This window comes from Odocoileus virginianus, chromosome 9 (genome assembly GCF_023699985.2).
Source record: "Odocoileus virginianus isolate 20LAN1187 ecotype Illinois chromosome 9, Ovbor_1.2, whole genome shotgun sequence".
NCBI classification, from domain to species: domain Eukaryota; kingdom Metazoa; phylum Chordata; class Mammalia; order Artiodactyla; family Cervidae; genus Odocoileus; species Odocoileus virginianus.
This window is the reverse complement of record NC_069682.1, coordinates 76254525-76277257: the sequence shown is the minus strand read 5'-3', so window position 1 is coordinate 76277257 and position 22733 is coordinate 76254525. Positions and strand designations below refer to the sequence as shown.

Genomic DNA, 22733 nt, shown 5'->3' with positions numbered 1-22733 from the left:
GCTCGTGGTGCCAGGGAGGCGTCAGCACAAGAGCAGTCGGGAGCTCAGGTTCTCCTGGAGAGACGAGGCCAGCCCCGATCCAGGAAGAGAACCTGCTCCTCCAGGGCGGTCCGGGAGGGGCGGCTCCACCCAGGCCTGTGTTTGCCTGCTCTGTGTATTCAGCCAGCGGGCTCCGGACGAGGAAGCAAAGGGCAAGGGGCCCGGCTCAGCTGGCAGCCTGGCCCTGGGCAGCGGCAGCTGGACTCACGGCGCTCCACGCGGACGCAGCTCCAGGAGGCCCCGAGGACAGCAGGCGTTCCCACGGGGGCTTGCAGGTAACTGCGTCCAGAGCTCTTCAGCGTGGCCGGAGGGCTTGTTCTTCGTTATTCGTTATTTGCAGACAAACTGAAGAAGCCAGAGGCCAGAGAGGGTTGAGCTTGACCCTGCTCTGCCAGTGAGTCACGGAGTGGCGTTGGGTCTGTGAGGGCCTCAGTTTCACCGTCTGTGAAATGGACCCAAAGACAGCCCTACCTAAAATGATACAAGGATTCAGTGATAATGTGGGCAGTGTTGAGTTCACAACAGCAGAAATAACTCCTGTTTGCATGGACCCGTTGTGTGTCATTTCAAGTGTAAACTTGGGGGGAAAGTCAGTGGATGGAGGGGTATGCTGCATGCTTGGGGGACCCCCGTCAGAACTCAGAGCCAGCTTTGAGCCTGTGTCCAGGGGCAGTGCCTAAGGAGGTGAGGGAGACAGGGAGAAGGACTCCCCCAGGGACTTTTGTGAATCTGGCTCTTGACATAAATTCTTATTTAACATTCGAGACCTCCCCTGGAGGCACCTGCCGGGTTCAGATCCCAGCAGCAGACTCCAGAATCTGCACTGCCCTCAGAAACTCCGCTTACTGCTGTGAACAGCCCTGGTGATGAGAGAGTGGGTGGTCTGGAGCCTTACTGATGCCCAATCCAGTCTCAGCCCCGCCACCGACCGGCTGGGCGCCCTGGGTTAGGTGACTTCACTTTCTGAGCTTTAGTGTCTTCATCTGTAAAACAGGCAAGTTAATAGTCTCGAGATCAAAGTGACATCCGCAAGAGCTGAGAGGACCCAGGCAGGGGACACCTACTGATGTGCTCAATGAGCATTAGCTGTTATTTTCCTTGTTATTGTCATCTCCGTGTGACATTAGGAAATGAGGTTGGGGAGGGGTGGGCAGGGACTCCTGGATCCATGGAAGGGCACTGGGCTCCCATCAGAGCCGACTTCAGTGAGATGAGTGAGGCTCTGTCCTCTCCGTGGGGGCAGAATTTAAGAGACACAAAAAACCTCCATCTTTGAGATAAATTATTTTTTTAAGCAATATTTTTAAAATTTTCAATGAATGCAAAAACATCCACAATGAACCAAGTAACCACGCATTTTGTGAAGAATCAGTCCCAGCATTAATTCTGGTTTTTTAAGATAATATATTATTGAAATATATATATATAATTTATCTTGATGGCTGAGTTTTCTGGTGCCCCCTTAAATTTTGCACCAGGAGGTGTCTGACCCCACTCTCATCATGCCCTGCTAGAGTTGAGCTGCCTTGGAGGCCTGGAGGGAATGGATCCTGGTGTGAGTGTGTGTGTGCACTCCGTCACTCAGTTATGTCCGACTCTTTGCGACCCCACGGACTGTACCCCGCCAGGCTCCTCTGTCCATGAGATTTCCCAGGGAAGAATCCTGGCGTGGGTTGCCATTTCCTTCTCCAGGGGAATCTCTCAGACCCAGGGATTGAACCTGCGTCTCCTGCACTGGTAAGCAGATTCTTCACCAGTGAGCCACCTGGGAAGTCGTGTAGATCCTTGCTCTGCCCCTAAATAAAAACCAAGGGAGGGCCCCGCGAATATGCTTTTCAACTGAAGGAGTCCCAAATCAGGGTTGCTGTTTTTTCCCAGAGGGTTCTGAAACTCAGGAAGGGTTGTCTCTGTAGGGAAAGGCATGTGCTTCAGGCTTCTGATGATGTTGGGGACGCACTAAGAGGTTTGGGAGAGGCCCGGGAGGGCGGCGGGGGCTGCTCCCGCAGGCCCGCCCGAGCCGCTGGCGGCTTAAACATTCGTGGATAGTCAGCATGTCAGCAGCTTCTCCTGCCGCCCAGAGCCGGGCTGGGCAGCCTGAAGGGTCTGAGTGCCTGAGTCCCACGGAACCAGGTTCAACCTGAGCTCTGCCGCACCAGAACTTTCTGTCTGATCAGGGTTACTTTACGCTCCTTCATCCATTAAATCAGGGCACACTCTGTGCAAGCAAGGTAGGTGGGGTACGTGCCCCCAAGGAGTTTACATTCTCGGGGTGAAGGGCTTGCATCGTCAAGCCGCAGTCTCCTTCTCTGCGTAATGGGGGAATAACAGGCCGCTGTGAGAGAAAACGGGGACAGCGTAAGTCGAGTGCCCAGCCCTGAGCAGCTTGCAGGGCAATGCTGGGAGGCACTCACTCTGAGGTGCCCACCGTACCTGCCCAACCTTGAAGGGGACGCCTCCTTGCATTTGGCGCCCGGACGCCTCTCCTGCCCCACCCCACTCCTGACCCTGCCGAGCTCATAGTGAGGCTGCGGCTAATGTTACCTGCTATCACTATTAGCCTAAAGATGTTTGGGGCAACACTTGGGATGAGATACTGAGCTCCGAGCCTTCTAGGAACAGCGATGGGTGAAGGGAATCCACTAGCAGACCTCCTCACACACTCAGCAGCACTCTGATAAGGAGCCCCTCCCCCTGACCCACACACAGTGGGGCTCTGGGCGCAGGGCTGGGGGCGCAGAGAGGAACGGCCTTCAGCCTCTGCACACAGCAGCCCGCGTTCCAGCACGGTGCCGGGGGCCACGGGCGGTGCAGGACCGCGGGGCCCGGCATGTCTGTTCTCTTGACCCTGTCTTTGGAGCTGCGGGCAGAGGGCTTGTTCTGCTGGGCATGCCAGCCTGCTCCTGTGGGCACCACCCTCAGGGGTGGTGAGAAGGGCCTCCAGTTTACCTACATTCCACTGCATTGATCAAAGGTGTTTCCGTTTACCTGGTGACTAATTCTGTCATCACTGCGCCCTTTGAGGACCTCCTCCTCCATCTGACAGTCATTTAACTGCCGGCAAGGCCGCTGCAGAAATGCTCTTTCTCTAAGGCAGCTGGTACCACCTTTGGTGTTTGATCTGTTTGGAGAAGGAGGACATTGTTAACTTTTAACTAAATGAAGAGTCAGTGGTGGAAGGGTGGACCAGGGATAAGAGTGAAGGTGTTTAAGGGTAGGAACATGTAAGGAGTAGTAGCTTAGAGACTGAGGCCACAGGAAATGAATACAGACATTTAATTGCATCATATGGTAAATATCATTGTATTGGCAACCATATTACAAAATATAAATGTATCAAAGTAAAGCACGTTGCACCTTAAACTTATAAATGTGACATGTCAGAGTTATTCAGTTAAAACCCTCTAAAACTGATTAATTGATTAATTACATTAAATGAGGCCTCCTGAACACCAGTCACCGGAGTAAATGAGGAGAAATCCAAAGGAAACTTCCCAGAATGGCGAATTCACTTGTGGGTCAAAATAAAGCTGATGTGATTACAACACTAATAAGACAAATAAATAGTAAGAACTAACATTTTTCTCATCTGACTGCTGCCAAGCCCTTGGGCTAAATCTTTCCAAAGATTGTTGATGACTTTTCAATTTTTTATTCACTTTAGATCTGGCCGTGTTCCTTGACTAGTTATGATTTTGATTTCTCATTGCAAAAACAGAAATGCAATAAGTATTTTATAGTGTATGTTGTATTACATTATATGCAAATACTTAATAAAATTTAGCATAACTTATATGGCAGAGGAGACAGTAAGAGTAAGAAAAAGCTTAGAGCTTGAACTGTGGAGCCAGGCTGCTAAGGGTGAAGTCCTGATGCTCCCTCTTACTAGCTGATGATCTGTATTAGTCAGCTTAAGCTGTGTAACAAAAAACAAACAAACAACCCATAGACTGGGTGACTTGAACAACAGATGTTTGTTTTCCCACAACCCAAGAGGCTAATAAATCCAAGATGAAGATCCTAACTAATTCTTGTTTTTGTGGAAGTGCTTTTCCTCGCTTGCAGCCCTCACACCTCTGCCTTCTTGTGGGGTCCTCACATAATAGAGAGAGGAAGCAAGTTCTTGGGTGTCTTCTAAGGCTGCTAATCCTTAGGATTAGAGCTCCACCCTTATAACTTACTCTAATCTATCTCTAAATACAGTCATGCTGGGTTAGGGTTTTGACACGTGAATTTGGAGGGGGACATAGTTCAGCTCATAGCATGATCTTAGACAAGGAATTCAGGCTCTCTGGACTCAGGTGATGCATCTGTAAAATGGGGACAATAAGAATGCCCACCTCAGGAGTTCCTTGCTGGCCTAGTAGTTAGGATTTGTCACCATCGCTACCATGCCCCAGGTTCGATCCTTGGTCAGGAAACAAATCCTGCATGCCACGTGGACAGTTTGGCCAAAAAAAAAAAAAAAAGAGTGCTTTGAAAGGGTTGCAAACATTTTCAGATTCCCTGAGCTGGCTGTGATTTGTGGACCTTTAAAGCCAAAGCCCTTCCTCTCTCTGAGAATCTGGACCCTGGTTCCATGTACCAGGGGGGTCAGCATCTGGGGGAGTCCCTGGCCCAAGTGAACCTTACTCCCCCAAAATGTCCAGGATGGCACCTCTTAGCCCTCACTGTCGTGGAAGTCACCTGGAGATCTCGAAAATATTCTGATGCCCAGGCCCCAGCCAAGGGTTCTGATGGAATGGGTCTGGCGGGGGCCTGGACACGGGGAATAAAATCTCCCATGGGCATTGGAATGTGTAACAGTTTGAAGACTGGCCTCAATAACAGAGGTGGGGAGAGGAGAAGTAAGGAGACTTTCTCATCTGAATGACCCCCAGCCAAAGACTTAGCCCACGTTCTCCGAATGCTAGGCCCTTGAGTTTAATTTCAAAAATAAACCTCTCTGCCATATGGAGACTTGTGTTTAATGTCAGATTTAAGAACATTCATAAGAACAAAACAATGCACACCATCAGGTCATGAAAGGGCATTTTGATGTCACCTTCACTTTTTTTTCCAAAATAAAAACCTAGCTCTTTCAAAGAATGTTTTTCTTGATGGAAAAAATGCATCACCTGATTTATTCTTCTCCTCTGTTGGAGACTGGAGGAAACTTCATCACAGACAGGAATGGTCCAGTCTGGACCACTTGCAGCCTCAGTTTTGCCATCTGCTAAATGGGGATAAACAGGGCTCCTGCCTCATAGAGTCCCTGACATGGCTTTCAGGGTGATGAATTCATTCTGGTTTGCCTGGGACTTTCCTGGCTAAAACAGGATGGTTCTGCCTCCCCAGAATGTCCTCATCCCCAGGACAACCTGGGTGCTACTCTCCATCCCAGTCCCCCATACCTGTGTGCATTTGCTAAAAATACAGATCCAGGATCCCTAGCCAACTGTGTGAGATGATCACGGAAATCAGCAGTGCTGCCAAGTTCTTTAGCTGATTGTATCAGACAACTCTGAAAGTATCAGTGGGGATCATGGTGATACTTCTAACCATGAAGATCAGCTTCAGGGTACACCTTCACCACGTGCCACACCCTGTTTGGGGCAGCTTCTGTCTACTAGTGCCTTGACCTCTCCCCATTTTACAGAAGGGGAAACTGAGGCCCCATGAGGCTCGGTAACTTGCCCGGTGTCACTCATTCAGTAGGTGGCTGGGTGGGGACTCCCGCCTGGGTGTTTAGTTCCCAGAGCCCACGCCCTTATTTGACTTCACCCGGAGGTCTCAGCACTGGCACGTCCCCACTCAGGTGTGATCAACGCTACCGCCTCACTAGCTGTGCCGTCTCTGGGGCGGGCGCCCCTGGTGGCTCAGCTGGTAAAGAATCCGCCTGCAGTGTGGGAGACGCAGGCTCGATCCCGGGATCAGGAGGATGCCCTGGAGGAGGGCATGGCAGCCCGCTCCCGTATCTCGCCTGGAGGATCCATGGACAGGGGAGCCTGGCAGGCTGCCGTCCACGGGGTCGCGCAGAGTCGGAGACGACTGAGCGACTAAAACAGCAGCGTCTTCGGGGCACAAAAGGACGTGCCATGGTCTTGCGAACCTTCAACGGAAGGCTTAGCCGCTAAAAGTGAAAGCATTGCCTCTGACGTCCCCGGACATTCTGACCTCCCTGGGGGGCTGCCGTACGTGGGGGCGCAGGGTCGGACACGACTGAGCACACGCGCGCGGGCCCAGCGCGTTTGCTCCGGGCCCAGCGCGTTTGCTGCGGGCCAAGGGCGTTTGCTGCGGGCCCAGGGCGTTTGCTGCGGGCCCAGCGCCTTCGCTGCGGGCCCAGCGCGTTTGCTCCGGGCCCAGCGCGTTTGCTGCGGGCCCAGCGCGTTTGCTGCGGGCCCAGTGCGTTTGCTCCGGGCCCAGCGCGTTTGCTGCGGGCCCAGGGCGTTCGCTGCGGGCCCAGCGCCTTCGCTGCGGGCCCAGCGCCTTCGCTGCGGGCCCAGCGCGTTTGCTCCGGGCCCAGGGCGTTTGCTGCGGGCCCAGCGCGTTCGCTGCGGGCCCAGCGCGTTCGCTCCGGGCCCAGCGCGTTCGCTGCGGGCCCAGCGCGTTCGCTGCGGGCCCAGGGCGTTTGCTGCGGGCCCAGCGCGTTTGCTCCGGGCCCAGCGCGTTTGCTCCGGCCAATGCTGACGCTGACCGATAGGTGGCAGTAAGCGTTTGTTTTCGGCTCTTGGAAATCCGGCCTCTCGCAAAATTTGAAAGGCAGAAGCAATTTCACAACACGCATGTTGTAACTGCTGCGGAAACCAATGTTATCTGAGTCCAAGTTGTCCCCGCAAAAGACGTGCAAGTGGATTTTCCTTCTTTCAGGCCTCGACACTGCCCGAGAGGCGCCTTAAAACCTGCAATGGTCATGATAGGGAACCCAAACTCTTGCGGGTTGAAAGTTTCTCTCCTATCTGCACACCCGACACCTCTCTCAGGGCAAAGATGTTTTTATAACCTCAAACATTTTTATTGAAGTTAGCTCCCAAATTGAATTAAATGTAAATTAAATAATAGGAGCTTTGAAAGTTTGTAAGCCCAATGGTAAGTTATTTTTAATTTTGTAAAAAGCTAGATTTAGGTGGAGACATCATCTACTGTGTATACATTTTTGCAAGTGGCCTTGGTCGAGGCGTTTAACCTACGAATTTCCGTTTTCTCATCTGTAATATTAGAATGATGATACCTCTGCCTTGCTCCCCTCCGCCGCCGCCCCTGACCTCAGGCGTGGGGTAGCTCCTCTCTACCAGCACCCCTGAGAGGATAACCTCAGATATGCAGATGACACCACCCGTATGGCAGAAAGTGAAGAGGAACTAAAGAGCCTCTTGATGAAAGTGAAAGAGGAGAGTGAAAAAGTTGGCTTAAAGCTCAACATTCAGAAAACTAAGATCATGGCATCTGGTCCCATCACTTCATGACAAACAGACAGGGAAACAGTGGCTGACTTTATTTTGGGGGGTTCCAAAATCATGGCAGATGGTGATTGCAGCCATGAAATTAAAAGATGCTTACTCCTTGGAAGGAAAGTTATGACCAACCTAGACAGCATATGAAAAAGCAGAGACATCACTTTGCCAACAAAGGTCCGTCTAGTCAAGGCTATGGTTTTTCCAGTGGTCATGTATGGATGTGAGAGTTGGACTATAAAGAAAGCTGAGCGCCGAAGAACTGATGCTTTTGAACTGTGGTGTTGGAGAAGACTCTTGAGAGTCCCTTGGACTGCAAGGAGATCCAACCAGTCCATCCTAAAGGAGACCAGTCCTGGGTGTTCATTGGAAGGACTGATGCTGAAACTGAAACTCCAATACTTTGGCCACCTCATGTGAAGAGTTGACTCATTGAAAAAGTCCCTGATGCTGGGAGGGATTGGGGGCAGGAGGAGAAGGGGACGACTGAGGATGAGATGGTTAGATGGCATCACCGACTCAATGGACATGGGTTTGGGTAAATTCCGGGAGTTGGTGATGGACAGGGAGGCCTGGCGTGCTGCAGGTTCATGGGGTTGCAAAGAGTCGGACACGACCAAGCGACTGAACTGAACTGAAGTGCCTTGTTGGTTTGCTGTGAGGAGGGAACTCATTTATGGCACATGGAGCTCTCAGGACAGTTTCCCAGCAGGTGATGAGCACTCACCAAATTTGTTATGATTATTATATTGGGGCATCCCTGGTGGCTCAGCAGTAAAGGATCCACCTGCCAAAGCAGAAGACATAGGTTTGATCCCTGAGTCGGGAAGATCCCCTGGAGGAGGTCATGGCAATCCACTCCCGTGTCCTTGCCTGGAGAATCCCATGGACCGAGGAGCCTGGTGGGCTACAGTCCATGGGGTCACAAAGAGTCAGACATGACTGAGTGACTAACACATGACTTAGCAACTAAACACCAACATTATTATTATTAATATTCAGTTCAGTTCAGTCGCTCAGTCATGTCTGACTCTTTGTGACCCCATGAATTGCAGCACGCCAGGCCTCCCTGTCCATCACCAACTCCCGGAATTTACACAAACTCATGTCCATCGAGTTGGTGATGTCATCCAGCCATCTCATCCTCTGTCGTCCCCTTCTCCTTCTGCCCCCAATCCCTCCCAGCATCAGGGTCTTTTCAAATGAGTCAACTCTTCTCATCTGGTGGCCAAAGTATTGGAGCTTCAGTTTCAGCATCAGTCCTTCCAATGAACACCCAGGACTGATCTCCTTTAGGATGGACTGGTTGGATCTCTTTGCAGTCCAAGGGACTCTCAAGAGTCTTCTCTAACACCACAGTTCAAAAGCATCAATTCAATACGCAGGAGAACTGTACAAAAAAGATCTTCATGACCCAGATAATCACAATGGTGTGATCACTACACCTAGAGCCAGACATCCTGAAATGTGAAGTCAAGTGGGCCTTAGGAAGCATCACTAAGAACAAAGCTAGTGGAGATGATGTAATTCCAGCTGAGCTATTTGAAATCCTAAAAGATGATGCTGTGAAAGTGCTTCACTCAATATGCCAGCAAATTTGGAAAATTCAGCAGTGGCCACAGGACTGCAAAAGGTCAGTTTTCATTCCAATCCCAAAGAAAGGCAATCCCAAAGAATGCTCAAACTACCACACAATTGCACTCATCTCACACTCTAGTAAAGTAATGCTCAAAATTCTCAAAGCCAGACTTCAGCAATACGTGAACCATGAACTTCCAGATGTTCAAGCTGGTTTTAAAAAGGCAGAGGACCCAGAAATCAAATTGCCAACATTCGCTGGATCATCAAAAAAGCAAGAGCGTTCCAGAAAAACATATATTTCTGCTTTATTGACTATGCCAAAGCCTTTGACTGTGTGGATCACAAGAAACTGTGGAAAATTCTTCAAGAGATGGGAATACCAGACCACCTGACCTGCCTCTTGAGAAACCTGTATGCAGGTCAGGAAGCAAGTTAGAACTGGACATGGAATAACAGACTGGTTCCAAATAGGAAAAGGAGTACGTCTAGGCTGCATATTGCCACCCTGCTTATTTAACTTATATGCAGAGTACTTCATGAGAAACGCTGGGCTGGAAGAAGCACAAGCTGGAATCAAGATTGCTGGGAGAAATATCAGTAACCTCAGATATGCAGATGACACCCTTATGGCAGAAAGTGAAGAGGAACTAAAGAGCCTCTTGATGAAAGTGAAAGAGGAGAGTGAAAAAGTTGGCTTAAAGCTCAACATTCAGAAAACTAAGATCATGGCATCTGGTCCCATCACTTCATGGGAAATAGATGGGGAGACAGTGGAAGCAGTGTCAGACTTTATTTTGGAGGGCTCCAAAATCACAGCAGATGGTGATTGCAGCCATGAAACTAAAAGATGCTTACTCCTTGGAAGGAAAGTTATGACCAACCTAGACAGCATATGAAAAAGCAGAGATATCACCTTGCCAGCAAAGATCCGTCTGGTCAAGGCCATTATTGATGTTACCGTCTTTCAAACATGATGGTGTTTACTGACGCTGCGCCTGGGGCCTGTTGCCGTGTGACGCTGTTCTCCGGTTCCCCGGAGGGGCCTGCTCTCCGGGGGGGCGCACGACTTCTCGCTGCGCTGGCTGCTCGTGTTGCAGAGCTCGGGCTCTCGGGGGTGAGGCTCCAGGAGCTGCAGCCCGTGAGCTCGGCAGTTACTGCTCCCCAGCTCTGAAGCCCCGGCTGCAGCAGCGGTGATGCGTGGGCTTAGCTGCTCCGCGGCACGCGGGACCTTCCCGGCCCAGGGAGCAGGTCCACGTCTCCTGCGCCCGCAGCGGGTCCTTTACCACGGAGCCACCGGAGAAGCTCCTGGTATTACTGTCTCGTCATTACTATGGTTACTAGAGTTGTCAGTGTTTTTATACACAGTGGGTTCACTTCCTGGTCAGTCTTAGTTTGGGCAACACTTAATCTCTCAGCTGCTTCAATCTCATTGTTTGCAAAATGAATATATGTTACCAAGGCTAATGTTAAGCAAAACCTATAAACTTTCTAGAAAAGGCCAGATAGTAAATATCTTAGGCTTTGCAGGCCATATGGTCTCTATTGAAACTCCTCAACTCTGCCTCAGTCCATGAAAGCAGCTGTAGGTAGACTATAGATAAATGAATGGGCATGGCTGTCTTCCAAAAGAATTTTATTTATGGATACCACAATTTGAATTTCATATAATTCTCATGTGTCACAATCTATGATTCTTCTGATTTTTTTCCCCAACCCTTTATAAGCGTAAAATCCATTCTTAGCACATAGGCCAGCCTAAAACAGGCGGCAGACTGGATTTGTTCCCCAGCTGTCATTTGCTGACCCTGGCCTTGAATATGCAATATTATTTTCATAGTATCCCATTTGTAGATGAAGTGATGGCCTATTGGGAGTATGGATATCTTGGATTTTATAAATAAAAAATATTGCAACCTAACAGGGGTCCTGTATGTTTTCACACTGCTCAGCTTTATTACCTGTTGTAATGACCTGTTGTTAATATATAAAATCCCAATTCTGATATCTACCAGTTTCCCCCAAGAAAGCCCTTTTGTGGCCTCCCAAATTTCTGATTACTCAAGTCTCCTCCCATGGAAATCCTTGAAGATGCATTGACTGTGTTTGGCCAGGAATTAAAACCCCTGGCTGTTATTCCAAGAGCCAGCAGGCTGATGAGTCAGCAGCCAGGTCTTTGGAGAAGGGCTACATTGGAATCACTTATGTGTGTGAAAAAAGCAGCTTTTAACTAGTAAGGCAGCTTAGAGGGACTGAAAGAGCCCCACCTCTGGAAGCAGACATCCTCTGGGTCAAGACCGCACATGGCCTTTCTCCGGATGTGTGTCCTGGGCGCGTTGGGGAGGCTCAATTCCCTCCTTTCCACGGGGAAGGGAATTCCGTGGGGAACATTCCAGAAGCTGGAGCATGGGCAGCGTGGGCAGGAATCTCCCTCTGCCGTCTTTAACCAGCTGACCTTTGGAAAGTGATTTTACCTCCTTGTGACTCAGCTTCCTCTCGGCTAGAGTGACATGATGGTGACACCCATTTCACACGGGCGTGCAGGGCCACACGAGATGGCCCAGGACGCACTCTTGGAAAACAGTGTTTGGAGCTGAGGACATGTGGACCGTTGTGAACTGTCGTCATCAGTGCCGTCATGAGGCTCTTGAGGGTTTAGGGATGATGTGGGTTAGGGCCTAGTTCAGTACTGCGGGGTGAGGGATTGTTACTAATAATTATTCCCTCCACTCAACTAATAAGTAATCATTTGACACCTGATTAGTGCAGACGCAGTGCTGAGATATAATGGTGGGTAAAGAGAGACTGTCCTGCCCTCATGATGCTTACAGCTAATGGGGAAGGGAGATGGAAGTTAAATGTTCTGCATTGCCCTCAGAGTTAAGCCTGGATCAGTGGTACTTCATTCCAGAACCATCCTATCCCGCGTTGCAGCTTCCTGCCCTCTCGTGTGCCCCCTATAATAACAGACATATCACATATTACGTTTTTGTTCATAGCATTGAACCCTATGTGTTTGGATTAACAAATACTTCTATATTGCTTATGAAGAGTCACGCATTGTTCTAACCCCTTTACAAGCATTAACTCACTGTGTACTTGTAGCGGCCCTCTGAGGCACAGAGAGGCTAATTAACTCATCCAAGGACACACAGCAGTGAGGGGCAGGGAGAGCCTTCAAGCCCAGGTTGTCCTGTTCCGGGTCTATGCTCAACACCACTACGTGTGCTGCCTTGAGCCATGGGACATGCTCAAGGATTTACTGTCCACGTTTACATATGTGGATTTACTGTCTGTGTGTTATTCTCCGTCCACCCAACAGATTTCAACTCCGTGAAGTCAAAGGGGCTCATCTGTTTAATTCACAGCTGCAACCCTGGTGTCTGCTTCAGCATATGGTGCAGGGATGGTGCTCAGTGTACATTTGTTGAATCAATAAGTGAATGAAAATATAGCCAAATAGAGATATAATTACACATAGTGCTAAGTGCTACGAAAAAATGCCTGTGCTACAAGAGGTTTTAACATAGGATTTAATTTAGTTTGAGGATCAGAGACTATTGAAAATTGTATGTGTCATTTTAACTGTCCCCATTCTAAAATCTCCTTGATCTAATAGCTGTGACTGGCTAGGAAGGAAGAAAATGATATCTACGTGGAATATGCTTTCATATGATAACATTCCCCCAGGAATGAAAAGCAGTTGAAAGTTGGGACTGCATTTTAAAGAAATTTTAGGGGGCTTCCCTACTGGCTCAGAGGTAAAGAACCCGCCTGCCAATGCAGGGAACGCAAGCTCCATCCCTGGTCCAGGAAGATCTCACACGCCCCAGAGCAGCTGCGCCCATGTGCTGCCACTACGGAGCCTGCCCAGAGACAGGGGCTGAAAGTACCCGGCCCACGAGCCGTAGCTGCCGACGCCCGCATGCCCCAGAGCCCACGCTTCGCCACACGAGAAGTCAGTGCAGGGAGGAGCCGGGGCATCGCAGCCAGAGGACAGCCGGGCAGCAACAGAGACCCCGCAGGGCCTGAAACAGATAATGAATTGAGAAAGTTCATGGGCGCATAGTTGCTTTACAACAGTGTTCCCGCCTGCTCTGCAGTAACGTGAATCAGTCACACACACACACGTATCCGCTCTTTTTCAGGTCCCCAAACTCTATTCTGGAGAAGGAAATGGCAACCCACTCCAGCATCGTTGCCTGGAGAATCCCATGGACAGAGGAGCCTGGCGGGCTCCAGTCCATGAGGTTGCAAGAGTTGGACACGACTGAGCGACTAAACCACCAAACTCTTTATTGCACTTTTTTTTCCCACACCACACAGCTTGTGGGATCTAGTTCCCCAACCAGGGATGGAATCTGTGCCCCCTGCAGCTCCAGTGTGGAGTTCTAACCACTGGACCAGCAGTGAAGCTCCTGCATTTGACGTTAGTTCTGGTGAATTCATGAGCCCCAAATCTCCCCTCATTCCTCAAACAGACATGCGCAATTGGTCTCCCTGGTGCTTGTGATAATACTCCGCCAGTGACTGGGCAGGTCTCTGCATCTTAGTTTTATAGGCAGAAGTGAGACTCGTTTCTCCTGGGTTTTAACTTTCCCCGTGTCTCTCTTCTCTGTTGCAGGAACAATGGGTAACCAAATGAGTGTTCCCCAAAGAGCTGAAGACCAAGAGAATGACCCGGAAGCAGACACTCACGAGGTGGTGTCCTTACGGTCCCTGCGTCGTTAGCTATTGGTCGGGAGGGTCGGGAGACGGCTCCTCAGGGCGAGCGATGCGGCGGCTGCTGCTCCGGGGGCTTGCTCAGTGGGACGCAAACTTCCACACCCCACCGAGGAGCTGTTAAAAGTGGAGGCTCTTAGGACCCCACTCAAGGCCCAGGGAACAAGAAATCGCAGGGATGGGGGACCATGGAACCTGAGTCTCCATGGTGACTGATTCCCATCCATCCGATGTACAGGTCCAGGTGGGTCTGGACCGGTGGGTCAACCGTGGGTGGTTCTGCCTCGCCACCGGCAATATCCGGAGATGTTTCTTGGTCATCACAACTCCGGTATCCAGGGAACTTCCAAACACAAGCTTCTTTTAAACAAAACTGTTACAAAAATATAAAGTAAAGAAAAGTCTTCCAAAAGATGGGTATTTAGTCTCTTAGCTTTTTTTCTTTCTCTGCACTTATTAACATATATTACACTACTAATAGTGTTAGCAAAATAAGATGAGATATGCAAAGTACTTAGCGTATAATCAATATTAAGTTAATGCCAACTACGAGTGGTATCCTTTATTACAAAAATGACATCGAGTAGCACATTCTTTTTTGCTCTTTTTTTCTTTCCATGTGAGTGTATCTGTATGTGTATATATATGTACATATACGCCTACATATATGTGTGTAGTCTTTTTAAATGTCAGCAATAAATGAAGAGAAAATAATCCAGCAGTGACCTAAAACTGGAAAGGTGTTGCAACAGCTCGATGGAGTGGGTGGGCGTGGAGCAGAAAAATAGCAACGGGCGGCTTCCTGAATCTGAGGAGAGTGTGGCCTGGAGGCTGTGCTCGCGTGCGGGACCCTGGGGTATGGTTAACCGCCCAGCCCGTCACGCTCTTGTCCCCTCACCAGTCGCACCAGCACCTCAGTTTGCCCGGGAGTCCCATCTGGGCGGAGGGGTCTGTCCTGCCCGGGCTCGCAGAGCTTGCTGAACGCGGGCGTAGACCATGCAGAGCTCTCGTCAGCCCGGGAATCCAGAGCTTTCGATCGGGGGTTTTCGTTTCTCTGAGGCGTGATAGAAAGAGGTGGTGGTTTCTAGAAGTGGAGACTTTATTTTGTGAGGTGCCCTGTGTCCTTGAGTTTCTTTCCTGAGTTTTTCTGGTTTTTCTCATCCAAGACTTGGCTAATACTGCCACACGTTCTGTTCCAGGTTGCATCTGGAGACGCGTGTGGTCAAAACGGCCTACCGGTCATGATGTTCGCCCCCGCTATGCAACCCTACGAGGAAGGTGAGTGTCCCGGCGGACTGCTCGTCCTGGGGGTGGAGACGCGGGCGGGAAGGGCTGCTGACCCTGTTGATGGTGGAACAGATGCCAGGGCTGAAGCCACGTGGAAGGCACGCGTGTCGTTCCTGGGGCTGCAAACGCAGGCTGCACAGGGCGGACGGCTTAGGCGACAGGAATGTACCGTCTCACCATGTTGGGGCTGGAAGTGGGAACTCAGGGTGTGGGCAAGGGCGGGATCGTCTGAGAGCTCTGTGTGTGAAAAAATCCGTTCCCTGGGGCCTTCCCTGGTGGTCCAGTAGTTAAGACTTTGCCTTCCAACACAGGGGTGGCAGGTTCGATCCCTGGTCGGGGAGCTAAGACTTCCCCATGCCTCATGACCAAAAAACCAAAACAAAAAATAGAAGCAATATTGTAATAAATTCAATAAAGACTTAAAAAATTGGTCCACATCAAACAAAAAAGTCTAAAAAAAAAGGACTGTCCGCTGCCCCTGCTTTGATTCCCGGTGGCCTCAGACACGCTGTGGCTTTGACACAGCGCTCCTCCTTGGTTTCCCCAGCATCTTCCTTCTATGAGCATCTGTCTCTGGGTCCAAGCCTCTCCCTTTTGTACGGACACAGGGACGTGGGGCTGGGCACAGCCCCAGCCTCATCTTAACTTGGTCCCCTGCAGAGACCCTGTTTCCAAATGAGGTCGTAGGAACTCCATCATCTCAGCAATTCAGCTCATAACAGTATTCGTCTCTCTTGGGCGTGTATGATGTCTGGAAGAGTCTGAGGATTTACGGCAATAAGTGAAAAGCAACGGAATAGGGACACTGGGAGCCTGGGCTCTTTGGAGTCCAGCAGACCAAAGTTAAAACCCCTGCCCTGCAACTCACTGGCTGTGGGAACTGGAGCAAGTCATGTGGCTTTCTAAGCCTCAGTTTTCCCATCTGTAAAGTGGGGATAATGATACCTATCTCATGGAATTGCTGAGAGGACTCAAGGTGATCCTTCACCAAGTATTTTACTTATTACCGAGCACTTAGGAATTCCAAGGAAACAAGTGAAATGCAGAAGACAGCAGAGGGCAGTGTTGAAGCTGCACAATGTACTTCTCTATTTGATTTTATTCCGGAGTATAAGGCTACTGGGGCTTCCCTGGTGGCTCAGTGGTAAAGAATCTGCCAGTGCAGGAGAGGCAGGAGATGCGGGTTTGATCCCTGGGTCAGGAAGATCCCTGGAGAAGGAAATGGCAATCCACTCCAATATTCTTGCCTGGGAAATTCCATGGACAGGAGCCTGGCGGGCTACAGTCCACGGGGGTCACAAAGAGTCGGACACAACTGAGCGACTAAACAACAAGGCTATAAATTCCAAGCATCAGAAGTGAACTGAGTTCTACTGTGTAAAAAGTACCAGTAGAGTCTATAAGAGTCAGGGTGTCCCAGTGATTGAGGGCAAGAACTCTGGAATCAGACTGCTGGTTTTGCCACCTACCAGCTGTGTGACCTTGAGCCAGTTACTTAACCTCTCTGAACCTCAGCCTCCTTGCCCCGGAAGTGGGATAAAAACAGTACCTACGAGCTAAGTCTCAGATATGATAAAAGCACACATTTCCGTGGCCCATGGTGAGTGCTCCATGCGTGTTAGCTTTATGACTCTACAGTCGTTGTGGTTGCTGTCATTTGCATGAGCTTCTGGGCTTCGCTGAACAGTGAGATGAATCACAGCCCTGCTTCCAGAAGCTTTAGAATTTCCTCATGTGAGAGAAGAAACTGCTCTGTCTCCCCTGTCCACGCTCTGCTGCTCACACCACATCTGACGGCAGTTATGTGGGTTTTCCATACCAAGGGGTTCTGTGACACCAGCTGGGTGTCCCACAGTTCGGTTCAGTTCTGACACCGTTTACCAAGAGTTAGCATCGACTCCCACTGGTTATGGGCTCAGTATCATAAGACTACCTCCCACTAAATTTGCCGATGGCAAGTGGGGAGTCCCCGGGTTACCCACAACTTCTGTCCTGCTCGGCTACAGACCAGAGGTTCCCACGACTGCCCCGTCAGGTGCAATCATTTGCCAGAATGGCTCACAGGGCACCGGAGAGCTGTGTGCTTGCTCGCTTGTCGCTGTTCAGTCATGTCCAATCCTTCTGCGGCCCCCTGGACTGAGGCCCCCCAGGCTCCTCTGTCTATGGCATTTCCCAGGCCAGAATACTGGACTGGGGTGCCGTTCCCTTCTCCAGGGGATCTTCCCGACCCAGGGATTGCACCCATGTCTCCTGCATTGGCAGGCAGATTCTTTATGCTCAGCCACCAGGGAAGCCCCTTACTAGGTTACCAGTTTATTCTAAGAGGATGCAATTCAGCGACGACGGCCGGCCGATGGAGGAGGTGATGGGGAGGCGGGGGAGGGGACCCTGGGGGCAGGGGAGCGTCCGTGCTTTCTCTGGACAAGCCACCGTCCAGAACCTCCCCGTGCTCATCAACCCGGAAGCAATCTGAACCCTGTTCTTCAGAGACGTTTGTGAAGGCTTCATTATGGAGGCGTGCTTGATTAAATCGCTGGCTGTTGATGGTTGGAGCTCAGTTTTCAGCTGCTCTCCCCTCCTGCAAGATTGGCCGGGGTGGTGAAGCTGAAATCCTAGCCCTCTGATCACATGTCTTGTTTCTCTGGCAACAGGGGCCCCATCCTTAGAGGGGCTTTTCCAAAGTCACCTCATTAACATAAACTCAGATGTGGTTAAAAGGGGCTGGCTTGTTATCAATAACAAAAGTCATCTTCTTGACTCTTAAATATAAGTTTTAGGAGTTCTGTGCCAGGAACAGGGATGAAGACCAAATATATATTTCTTATTATATGATGTCCCAGTATCTTACCTAGGTTGCTTATTAGAAGTGTAGATGCCCAGGTCCCATCTTTCCAGAATACCCTCTGGTTGAGCCCTGGTGGTCTGAACTGCTGAACATTTTCTAGAGGGTTCAGAGGCACAGGCAGGATTGGCAACCACAGGATGAGATGAAGTCACAAGTCTCTTCCTGCCTTTCAACCTGTGAGTCAGATGTCTGCTTTGATGTGCGTGGAATGGACTGAATCCGCAGCAGCAGCTTCGGTGAGAGGGGTGTGAAGCTGGCTGCTGAGATGCACACACTTGGAAAGCAGAATCATATCGTTTCTATAATGCGCAAACTGTCGACGATCTCGACTGATCCATGGGCCCTGACAATGTAATGTGTCCTACAGAAATGGTTTTCTTTGTGGTCATTCACTCACTGTTGAATCACTCTATTTTTCTGGACTCTATTTTTAATATGGGGCACAAGGGTGAGGAGAGTGTCAGAAGGAAGAACATGGGAACAAAATGTTGGAAATCGAGACAGTCCCCTCTCTTGTTCTCTCCCTCTCCTTTTTTCTCCCCCCTTCCTTACTTTCCTCTCTGCTCTTTTATATATATATAAAATAATATATATTATATATAAGTATATGTTATATTGTTATAATATAATATATATTATAATATGTTATATATAATGTATAATATATATATACAATGTGTATATATATACTTTATAATATATAATATACATATTATTGGCAGGTCTTCCTGGAAAGAGGAAAATGGGTAATAGAAATATAGGGAACAATCTGGGACAGTGTGTTGCAGTGGATACCTGCATACACAGGAAAAAAAATCTCGTTTGAGTGACCCGTGGGTTGCACCAGCTTTCGTATGATGCAGACTTGCATCGGCACCCACTGAAGAATCTGTAGCAAGTTTAAGTTAATCCTCTGAAGCCAAAACCTCCGCCTGCCTCCACTGACAATGCGCCCTCTGGAACTCACTTTGGAGTGATTATCCCTTTTAACTGGGAAGGCAGCTTATCATCCTTGTGCTGTTTTCTCCGGGTTATTATCACTTTCAGTGCAGTTTTTAAAGGGCTACAAAAGTGGGTGATTTTCTTTTTGTCCTTTGGACAGCATTCTCTGGCCATGCCTGTTGATGCATGTCTGTGTCCATTTGGTGCATGCGTGTGTGTATGCACATAGAGAAACCCGGGCTCCCCTGGTGGCTCCGTGGCAAGAGTCTGCCTGCCAGTGCAGGAGACCCAGCTCCAATCCCTGGGCTGGGAAGATCCCCTGGAGGAGGACATGGCAACCCACTCCAGGGTTCTTGCCTGATAAATCCCATGGACAGAGAGCCTGGTGAGCTGCAGTCCGTGGAGTCACAAAGAGCTGGGCATGACTGAGCGACTGGACAGCAGAGAAGAGCGACTGGGGGAGCAGAGAGATGGGACCCCGAGTGGCCGTTTCCTTCTTTTTACCTGCACCTTTCCTTTCCCGTTTTCTCCTGTTAGAGACGGTCACTGCCTCGCGGGGACGTCTCCCATGAAGACCTGTTGAGAAGCAGTGCCTGAGCACACGGCCTAGGCCTTAGGGAGCGGCATCCTGAATTCAAGTCGTGGCTTTGCTATGTGGCCTTAGGCGAGTTGCTGAGCCTCTCTGGTCTCACATCTGTAAAATAGGAATCATCATAACGGAAGGACAAGGCTTTGAAGATCGTTGGAAAGCTTAAATGAGTTGATATACCTGCAGTACTTGGAAGTACTGCATGTGTCTGGCATGTGGTCAACATGTGAGGAACGTTTATTTTTCTGTTTCGGATCTAATGTTAATGAGGGCCATCATTCGGGTGTGAAGTTGACGGCATCAGCTCCATCTAGATAACAGCTCTTGCAAGTTTAAAGTGTAACCTTGAAACTTTTTGTTCCTGCATCCCTTATACTATTTCAGTGCTTTACTTATTTGTCTTCCAGACACACTGTGGGAGAGATCCATCAGGCACAACCCTTCTTTAAAACTGATTCATGAAATTGCATTCTGTTGCCTTGTAGAGATAAATTTATCTTGCACAGTATTTTTCCTTGGTGAGGGTAAGAGACTAGGGATCTTGATATCAAACCAACATCAAGTAGTACAACTCATGTAGATGAGGGATTTCTCTCCAAAGTTTAGCATTATACTTCATCTTCAATAGCAGTATCTCAGAAAATCAAAATGCCTGGTTTTTATTTCCATATTGTATTTCTAGCTTCAGCTGCCAGTTTCAGGTTCCATTTGAAAGTCTTCTTTCGGGGAAAGCCGGCAACAATGCCCAAGCCACATGCACCGTGACTGCTGCCGTGCACAGCCCCGTTTCTCGCACCTTTGGGTCAGAGGCTAGTGTGTTTGCTCTGCCAAAACGTGGTTGTTTAAATTCGTTTCTTCAGTTCTTCCCTTTCTTTTTCCAATACATGTTGATTAGAATTCCAGAGTCGCTAGGGAAGTACTTCCCAAAGAGCTACGTGTCCTTCAGTAGAGCGGCTGTTTCAATTAGGGCAGATTCACACAGTGGCACATCCCCGTGCAGAAGCAGGAATGAACCACATCAAGTACAAAACTATCACACCAGAACAGGAGGCCAGACGTCCACATCTGAATCTCCAGGGCCTGTGAATATGTCACTCGCATGTCAAAAGCAGGTTTTGTGATGTGATTAAATTAAGGATCTTGAGGTGGGGAGCTGAGCCTGGATTATTCAGGTAGACCCAGTATAACCACAGGGTCCTTTTAAGAGGAGTATTACCAAATTGGTTGTAGGCAAAGAGATGTATAGTCGTCATTTTGCAGACAAAGGTCCATCTAGTCAAGGCTATGGTTTTTCCAGTAGTCATGTACGGATGTGAGAGTTGGACTATAAAGAAAGCTGAGTGCCAAAGAATTGATGCTTTTGAACTGTGGTGTTGGAAAAGACTCTTGAGAGTCCCTGGGACTACAAGGAGATCCAACCAGCCCATTCTAAAGGAGATGAGTCCTGTGTGTTCATTGGAAGGACTGATGCTGAAGCTGAAACTCCAATACTGTGGCCACCTCATGTGAAGAGTTGACTCATTTGAAAAGACCCTGATGCTGGGAAAGATTGAAGGCAGGAGGAGAAGGGCATGATAGAGTATGAGATGTTTGGATGCCATCACTGACTCGATGGACGTGAACTGGAGCAAACTCTGGAAGATGCTGAGGGACAGAGGAGCCTGGTGTGCTGCGGTTCTTGGGGTTAAAACAGTCAGACACGACTCGGCAACTGCACAGCAGCATCTCCACTTAGGTCCTAGCCAGGCCGAAGCGCTCTTCCTCGGTGGGGAAGGTCCTTTGTTCATTCAGATTCACACAATCAGAAAAGAAACTCATGCTGAGCCTAAAACAGCATGTTTTACTCAATGGCCAGAGAATGGAAAAGCAGGGACTTATTTCAAAAATCAACTTCTCAACCCGACTTGGACTGGGACACCATGTATATACGGAAGGTCAAGGCAGAAGGGAGGGAACTGAGTGAAGAGAGGGAGGAACATTCATGACTCACCCGAGAACAGGGGTGTGACACGCCCAGGACTGGGACAGCAGGCCTTTTCAGGCCTTGGAGGCAGTCTTTCACTGTTGCCATGGCAACCGTCCACTGTCCTGGTGCTCGTGGCTGTGATGTAAGATACCTGTGCTGTTTTAAGGCACAAAAATCGGTGGTAGCTTGTTACAGCAGCAACGAGAAACTAGTAGGAGCGCACTGAAGATTCGGAGGCTCCCAGGCCGCCTGCCGGCTCTGTCACGATCGTGCTGTCGCTTCAGTCGTGTCTGACTCTTTGTGACCCTGTGGACCATAGCCTGCCAGGCTCCTCTGTGCATGGGATGCTCCAGGCAAGGATACTGGAGTGGGCTGCTGTGCCCTCCTCCAGGCGATCTTCCCGACCCAGGGATCGAACCTGCGTCTCTCACGTCTCCTGCATTTGCAGGCGGGTCCTTTATCACCAGTGCCTCCTGGGAAGCCCGGCTCTGTCGCTGGAGCTGTGTAACCTTGGCAAGGAACGTGTACCCTCAGAGGCTCTCCTGGAAGATGGAAATAATGATAGCATGACCTCTACAGAGTGGCTGGCACAGGATAAATGTGAAGAAATAAACAAGACAGGGAGAAACCACAGCAGAGTCCACAGTCATGAGTGTCCTTTCTCGCTGGCCTTTCCCCTGCTGTATCGCCTGACCAAACTTCTCACCTGCGTATTTACACCTAAAACCTCACCAGTTTTAGGGAAATAGAAGTACCTCATTTACCTCCTTCTTTTATTTCTTTCTATCACATTTATCACAACAGTTCACCCTTTTAAGAAAGCTGTTCTCACTCCTAACGAATGGTAGAGACTAAGGCATGATTTATCTGTCGTAAACCGGCATTTTTCACAAATAGAAGACCGTCTCTGTTTCACCTGGATAAGAAGTTTCTAAAAACATTAGTCTTTCATTTTTGTTTGTAGTCAGTTTTTTCCTAAAAAGAAAAATTGCCTAATTTTGCTTTTTTAAAAACAAGTAAATGGAATACTTTCTGGATTGAAAATCCTGATTTGTGTAAATGATCTGCCTGCCAATGCTGTGCCATAAGGAGCGAGAAGAGAAGCCAGTCAGAGTGCCTGGGCAAAGTGTGCTGGGAGACCCAACGCCAAAGCTCGGACACCTGATGGAGGGACAGACCTGGGACCAGCATCTCTGGTTGGGAAGGGGGCAAGCAGGCCTGTGCGCTTGGCACGCATGGTCTTCCCCCAGTTGGCTGGCTTTTTAAATCCGTTTCCCCCACTTGGGTAAAAGTTCCTGAGAACAGGACATTGCATTTGTTGTTGCAATGACCCTA

General features: G+C 49.4%; 1 protein-coding gene across 9 annotated transcripts in view; it reads left to right on the top strand.

The window, feature by feature from the left end:
* The first annotated feature begins 299 nt into the window (after positions 1-299).
* The window catches only part of BCAS1 (brain enriched myelin associated protein 1), a 101494-nt gene continuing 79060 nt past the window's right edge, over positions 300-22733 (top strand). For 8 of the 9 annotated variants that reach the window (XM_070472785.1, XM_070472784.1, XM_070472779.1 and 5 more), the window contains exons 1-2: positions 13672-13748; positions 14969-15047. In XM_070472785.1, the coding sequence (XP_070328886.1) occupies positions 13677-13748; positions 14969-15047 (151 nt within the window). In that variant the 5' untranslated portion in view covers positions 13672-13676. Of the gene's footprint in view, positions 315-13671; positions 13749-14968; positions 15048-22733 lie in introns of those variants that run through there. The other variant, XM_070472783.1, reaches the window with a different exon arrangement.